General features: G+C 47.4%; 1 protein-coding gene across 1 annotated transcript in view; it reads left to right on the top strand.

The window, feature by feature from the left end:
- SIRT4 (sirtuin 4) overlaps nt 1-7,247 on the top strand; it is a 15,523-nt gene extending 8,276 nt beyond the window's left edge. Inside the window, exons 2-3 of the mRNA XM_011948563.1 lie at nt 6,477-6,771; nt 6,905-7,247. Coding sequence (XP_011803953.1) covers nt 6,477-6,771; nt 6,905-7,057 — 448 coding nt within the window. The 3' untranslated portion in view covers nt 7,058-7,247. The remainder of the gene's footprint in view (nt 1-6,476; nt 6,772-6,904) is intronic.
- Nucleotides 7,248-7,757: the final 510 nt, after the last annotated feature.

The following is a 7,757-nucleotide window of genomic DNA, read 5'->3' as shown; positions in this document are numbered from 1 at the left end:
TTCCAGTGAGCTGAGATCATGAGCTGAGATCATGCCACTACATGCCAGCCTAGGCGACAGAGCAAAACTCCGTCTCAAAAAAAAAAAAAAAAAAATGTTGAGCAAGCTAGGGTGATTTTTTTTTCTTTTTTCTTTTCTTTTGTGTTTGTGTGTGCACGTGTATGTGTGTGTGACAGGCTCTCACTCTGTCACACAGACTGGAGTGCAGTGATGTGATTATAGCTCACTATAGTCTCAATCTCCTGGGCTCAAGTGATCCTTTCACCCCAGCCTCCTAAGTAGCTGGGACTACAGACAAACGCCACCATGCCCAGCTAATTTTTAATTTAATTTTTATTTTTTTGTAGAGATGAAGTCTTACTATGTTGCCCAGGCTGGTCTCGAACTCCTGGGCTCACGTGATCCTCCTGCCTTGTCATCTCAAAGTGCTGGGATTACAAGTGTGAGCCACTGTGCTTGGCCTTGAAGCTAGAGTATTTATATTCGCCATCTTTCATCCCTCATGGGTCCAGGATCACTGTAGGGAAATTAATTCCCTAACATTTTGACTCTGCTCCTCCCAAGGTGGCTTCTATGGGCAGAGAACATCTGAAGCAAGAGAGACACAGGAAACTGCTTGTAAGAAAACCGTGTGCACCAGGGTGCTGTGGTGCATATCTGTCATCCCAGCAACTCAAGAGGCCGAGGCAGGAGGATTGCTTGAGGTTAGGAGATCAAGACCAGCCCGGGTAACACAGCCAGACTCCGTCTCTACAAAAAAAAATTTTAAGAAAGGAAATTGGCCAGGTGCGGTGGCTCACGCCTGCAGTCTCAGCACTTCGTGAGGCTGAGTCGGGCAGATCACCTGAGGTCGGGAGTTCGAGACCAGCCTGACCTACATGGAGAAACCCCGTCTCTACTAAAAATACAAAATTAGCCGGGCGTGGTGGTGCATGCCTGTAATCCCAGCTACTCGGGAGGCTGAGGCAGGAGAACTGCTTGAACCCAGTAGGCGGAGGTTGTGGTGAGCCGAGATTGTGCCATTGCACTCCAGCCTGCAGCCTGCAGCGAAACTCCATGAAAAAAAAAAAAAAGAGAGAGAAAGGAAACTGGGATGGGTGCCTGTAATCTCAGCACTTTGGGAGGCAGAGAGGCATGCAAATCACTTCAGGTCAGGAGTTTGAGACCATCCTGGCTGACACGGTGAAACCCCATCTCTACTAAAAATACAAAAAATTACCTGGGCGTGGTGGCACACGCCTGTAGTCTCAGCTATTTGTGAGGCTGAGGCACGAGAATCACCTGAACCTGGGAGGCAGAGGTTGCAGTGAACCAAGTTTGTGCCACTGCACTCCAGGCTGGACAAGAGTGAGACTCTATCTCAATAAAAAAGCAAAAAGAAAGGAAACTGATTGAACGTGGCCTTTCCTCATATTCTGAGGAAAATACGAGCTGAACACCAATAGCATGTGCTATAAGCTGCTGGGTTTCTGATGCCTAGGATGCCTGGATACATAGAATATAATGTAGCTGGGCAATAGTCAGAACTCAACAAATAATGAGGGAACAAATACATGGGAGGGTATCATGCTTATGGGTCTGGCAATAATTGTAGCTCATTGGAGACTTATTTCTTTAAGCCCTAAAGAGGCTCCTCTGAGGGCTGAAATCAGTCTGCAAATGGTGAAATATTTACTGGGTGCCTAGAATGTACGGTGTACATACATTATACTATGTAGTACATTATAACACTAATACTGTGCTTCTTGGTGGTGTGGAGAGGTCAAAACCAAAGTATAGGCTGGGCGCAGTGACTCACACTTGTAATCCCAGCATTTTGAGAGGCTGAGGGGGGCAGATCACTTGAGCTCAGGAGTTTGAGACCAGCCTGGCCAATATGTCGAAACCTGGTCTCTGCTAAAAATAAAAGATTGGCCGGGCGTGGTGGTGCGTGCCTATAGTCCCAGCTACTGGGGAGGCTGAGGCAGGAGAATTGCATGAACATGGGTGGCAGAGGTTACAGTGAGCTGAGATCATGCCATTGCACTCTAGCCTGGGCGACGGAGGGAGATTGTCTCAAACAAACAAACAAACAAAAACCAAAGTATAAAACATGACCCACTTTATATGCAAGAACTTTGTAATATTTGGGGAGACACAAAAATAACATAATTGGCTGGGCGCGGTGGCTCACTCCTGTAATCCGAGCACTTTGGGAGGCCGAGGCAGGCGGATCACCTGAGGTCAGTAGTTTAAGACCAGCCTGACCAACATAGTGAAACCCTGTCTCTACTAAAAATACAAAATTAGCCAGACATGGTGGTGCATGCCTATAATCCCGGCTACTCAGGAGGCTGAGACAGGAGAATTGTTTGAACCTGGGAGGCGGAGGTTGTAATGAGCCGAAATCCCACCATCGCACTCCAGCCTGGGCAACAAGAACGAAACTCCTCAAAAAGTAAACAAGTAAACAAACAAAGGAAAACACATAATTAATGATAAATGACAATGCATGATTGTTAAATTGTGTGGTTCTTGATTTATATGCTGTGCATGTTCAAATAAACAGATTTAGTAAAGACTGGAATAATTGGCTGAGAAAACTTTTTTTTTTTTAAACTTTTTAAAAATAGAGACAGGATCTTGCTGTGTTGCCTAGTCTGGTCTCGAACTCTTGAGCTCAAACTATCCTCCTGCCTCGGTCTTCCAAAGTGTTGGGATTACGGGTGTGAGCCACCACGCCTGGCCCAAGAACACTTTCTTTTTTTTTTTGAGACAGAGTCTTGCTCTTGTTGCCGAGGCTGGAGTGCAGTGGTATGGTGTCGGCTCACTGCAACCTCTGCCTCCTGGGTTCAAGAGATTCTCCTGCCTCAGCCTCCCGAGTAGTTGGGATTACGGGCACCTGCCACCACGTCCAGCTAATTTTTTGTATTTTTAGTAGAGGTAGGGTTTCACCATGTGGGCCAGCCTGGTCTCGAACTCCTGATCTCATGATCCGCCGGCCTCGGCCTCCCAAAGTGCTGGGATTACAGGCGTGAGCCACTGCACCCAGCCCCAAGAAAGCTTTTATGGATACAGGGGGCTTGAGATTGGCTCAGGTTTGTCTAGGCAAGAGCGGGAAACAGGGCTTTCCAAATGAAGGGAAATTGTAGATCCCAGAGGAGTCTGGCCTGGCCTCTGTAGAGGTTTGGAGCTGGGACTTGCAGAAACCAGATTATCTGGGAAAGTTAGGCCCAAATCATGGTTGCATTTGGAAATCGGGCAGTGCAGTTGGGTCTGTTGTGAGACACCAAAGGGGTTTATTAGTGGTTTCTGAGCAAGAAAGCAACATGATAAAAATAGCATTTGAGGAAGGCTAGACAGGATTAACAAGAGCAGGTCAGTGAGGTCAGCCTGAAGGACCTAGACTAAGGTGGTATCCAGGGAATTTGAATTAATGATACTTATGGATTCAGTAAAACAATTTTTTTCACCGGGCGCAGTGGCTCACGCCTGTAATCTCAGCATTTTGGGATGCTGAAGCGGGCGGATCACCTAGGGCAGGAGTTCAATACCAGCCTGACCAACATGGAGAAACCCTGTCTCTACTAAAAGTACAACAACAACAAAAAATTAGCCGGGCATGGTGGCACATGCTTGTAATCCCAGCTACTCGGGAGGCTGAGGCAGGAGAATCGCTTGAATCTGGGAGGCGGAGGTTGCAGGGAGCCAAGACTGCGCCATTGCACTCCAGCCTGGGTGACAATAGCGAAACTCCATCTCAAAAAAAAAAAAAACCACAATTTTTTTCATGATGAAAATCTCTTTTTTTAAATAAAGAAAGTCTCAAACATTCACAAAAGTAAAGAGAATAGTATAGTGAATTCTCATATACCATCACCCAGATTCCAAGGTTTTATCAAGATTTTGTCATGTCTACTTTATCTATTCTCTGTGTCTCTTCTTAAGCATTTTAAAACAATCCAGGACTTCTTAATATTTCACAGGGGCCTTTTTTCTTTCTTCCTTTCTTTTTTTTTTTTTTGAGACAGAGTCTCACTCTGTCGCCCAGGCTGGAGTGCAGTGGTGTGATCCCGGCTCACTGCAACCTCCACCTCCTGGGTTCAACCGATTCTCCTGCCTCAACCTCCTGAATAGCTGGGATTATAGGCGCCCGCCACCACACCCGGCTAATTTTTGTATTTTTGGTAGAGACTGGGTTTCACAGTGTTGGCCAGGCTGGTCTCAAACTCCTGACCTCAGGTGATCTGCCTGCCTTGGCCTCCCAAAGGGCTGGGATTACAGGCATGAGCCACTGCACCTGGCCTTTTTTTTTTTTTTTGAGATGAAGTCTCGCTCTGTCACCCAGGCTGGAATGCAATGGCATGATCTCAGCTCACTGTAACCTCTGCCTCCTGGGTTCAAGCAATTCTCCTGTCTCAGCCTCCCGAGTAGCTGGGATTACAGGTGTGCGCCACTACACCCGGCTTATTTTTTTGTATTTTTGTAATGACGGGGTTTCACCATATTGGCCAGGCGGGTCTCGAACTCCTGATCTCAAGTGATCCACCCACCTTGACCTCCCAAAGTGCTGGGATTATGGGTGTGAGCCACCGCGCCCGGCTTGGCCCTTTTTTCTTATTTAGACAGGGTCTGGCTCTGACACCCAGGCTAAAGTGCAATGGTGCCATTATAGCTCCCTGTAACCTAGAACTCCTAGGTAATTAGAGCTCCAGCTAATTAAAAAAAATATTTTTTGGCCAGGCATGGTGGCTCACATCTGTAGTCTCAGGACTTTGGGAAGCTGAGGTGGGTAGATCACAAAAATTAGCTGGGCCTGGTGACAGGTGCCTGTAATCCTGTCTGCTTGGGAGGCTGAGGCAGGAGAATTGCTTTAGCCCAGGAGGCGGAGGTTGCAGTGAGCCGAGATCACGCCATTGTACTCCAGCCTGAGCGACAGAGCAAGACCCCGTCCCAAAAAACAAAAAGACAAGCAAAACAAATTTTTTTTTTGTAGAGACAGGGTCTTGCTGTCTACCCAGACTGGTCTGGAACTCCTTGACTCAAGTGATTCTCTCTTTACTCTCCCAAAGTGCTGGGATTATAAGGTGTGAGCCACCATACCTGGCCACAGGGGGCCTTTTAAGAGAAGAAAATCAACATAATCTGATAGCTGACTAGAACTAAAAGGAGAAAAATGAGGCTGGATGTGGTGGCTCACACCTGTAGTCCCAGCACTTTGGAAGGCTAAGGCAGGAGGATTGCTTGAGCCTAGGAGTTCGAGGCTGCAGTGAGCTATAATCATGCCACTGCACTCCAGGTAAGAGCCACCACGCCTGACCAATACCCTGTCCCTTAAAAACATAAAAAAATAGGCCGAGCGTCGTGGCTCATGCCTGTAATCCCAGCACTTTGGGAGGCCGAGGCGGGTGGATCACCTGAGGTCAGGAATTTGAGACCAGCCTCAACATGGAGAAACCCCGTCTCTACTAAAAATACAAAATTAGCCGGACGTGGTGGTGCATGCCTGTAATCCCAGCAACTTGGGAGGCTGAGGCAGGAGAATTGCGTGAACCTTGGAGGTGGAGGTTGTGGTGAGCCAAGATCGTGCCATTGCACTCCAGCCTGGGCAACAAGAGCGAAACTCCGTTTCAAACAAGTAAATAAATACAATAAATAATAAAAATAAAAATAAAAAAATAAAAACAGACACAAAATGCGCCCCCTCACTGGCTCAAGCTCTGGTGATTACAGAGGTGAAAAGGAGGCCCGGGTGTGGTGGCTCACACCTGTGATCCCAGCACTTTGGGAGGCCGAGGTGGGTGGATCACCTGAGGTCGGAAGTTTGAGACCAGCCTGACCAACATGGAGAAACCCCATCTCTACTAAAAATACTAAAAAAATTAGTTGGGTGTTGTGGCACATGCCTGTAATCCCAGCTACTCAGGAGGCTGAGGCAGGAGAATCACTTGAGCCCACAAGGAGGAGGTTGCAGTGAGCCAAGATCGTGCCATTGTACTCCAGCCTGGGCAATAACGGTGAAACTCCCTCTCAAAAAAAAAAAAAAAAAAAAAGAGGTGAGAAGGGAACGAACCAGGAGACACTGTGTCCTGGAAACCAAGAAGGAGAAGCATTTTAGAGGGGATGGTAATAGACAGTGGCAAATGCTGCAGATGAGCAAGGGAAAGGATAGAGGGAAAAATGCAGGTTTGGGCACTAAGGAAACCATCAGGCAAAGCATTTGCAGTTATGTTAAGCATAAAAGTGAGCTATAGCAGAAGGTTAGGAAGGAGTGTACAGGAAGGAAATAGATGGGCCGGATGCAGTGCAACAGCCAGACCCTGTCTCCAAAAATAAAAAAAATAAAATAGAAAGTATGGCTAAAATGGGGTGGGGATTGTGTGTTAGGGAAAGAAAGCAGCAATGGAAGGGCTGAAAATGGTTGGGGATGAAACGTCTCTGACAGCTTTGTCCCTCCCAAGGACATACTGTTCAGTCGGCATCTTCCTTGGTTCCAGGGTCCTGTGCTTGGATTGTGGGGAACAGACTCCCCGGGGGGTGCTGCAAGAGCGCTTCCAAGTCCTGAACCCCACCTGGAGTGCTGAGGCCTATGGTCTGGCTCCTGATGGTGACGTCTTTCTCTCAGAGGAGCAAGTCCGGAGCTTTCAGGTCCCATCCTGCATTCAATGTGGAGGCCATCTGAAACCAGATGTCGTTTTCTTCGGGGACACAGTGAACCCTGACAAGGTTGATTTTGTGCACAAGCGTGTAAAAGAAGCCGACTCCCTCTTGGTGGTGGGATCATCCTTGCAGGTATCTGACTTGGCCAGAGTGGTAACCCCCCGCTGTGCGGGATTGGGAGTCCTGGAGAGACCCCCTGTTTGGTTTAGCTTTTTCTAGATCTAGAGAACCTAGACATTCTTATGTGTGTCTTTTACCCGTGCAGGTATACTCCAGTTACAGGTTTATCCTCACTGCCCGGGAGAAGAAGCTGCCGATTGCAATACTGAACATTGGGCCCACACGGTCAGATGACTTGGCGTGTCTGAAACTGAATTCTCGTTGTGGAGAGTTGCTGCCTTTGATAGACCCACGCTGACCACAGCCTAATGTTCCAGAACCTGGAACAGGGACTCTCACTTGAGTCTTGCTGCTAAAGGTAATTGCCTTCTCAGATAACAGATTCCAGTTCCCATTCGACAGAGTAGGGTGCACTGACAAAGTATAGAAGGTTCTAGGTATCTTAATGTGTGGATATTCTTAATTAAAACTCATTTTTTAAAAATAAATTTATTCAGCTTTATATGAAATGCTTCATGAATTTGTATGTCATCCTTGCATGGGGGTCATGCTAACCTCTGTATCATTCCAATTTTAGTATATGTGCTGCTGAAGAGAGCACTAAAACTAATTTTTTTTTTTCTTTTGAGACAGGGTCTGACTCTATCACCCAGGCTGAAGTGCAATAGCCTGACCTCAGCTCACTGCAACTTCTGCCTCCCAGGTTCAAACCATCCTCCCACCTCTGCCTCCCAAGTAGCTAGGACTACAGGCGTGCACCACCATGCCCAACTAATTTTTTGTATTTTTTGTAGAGACAGGGTCTCACTTTGTCACCCAAGCTGGTCTCGAAGTCCTGAGCTCAAGCCATCCACCCGCCTCAGCCACCCAAAGTGCTGAGATTATAGGCATGAGCTACCACACCCAGCCAAAACTTTTTTTTTTGAGACAGAGTCTTGCTCTGTTGCCCAGGCTGGAGTGCAGTGTTGCGATCTCAACTCATTGCAACCTCCGCCTCC

This window comes from Colobus angolensis, unplaced genomic scaffold (genome assembly GCF_000951035.1).
Source record: "Colobus angolensis palliatus isolate OR3802 unplaced genomic scaffold, Cang.pa_1.0 Scaffold28, whole genome shotgun sequence".
Lineage (NCBI taxonomy): Eukaryota > Metazoa > Chordata > Mammalia > Primates > Cercopithecidae > Colobus > Colobus angolensis.
Note: the sequence above shows the minus strand (reverse complement) of the source record. Positions and strands in the feature narration are given on the sequence as shown.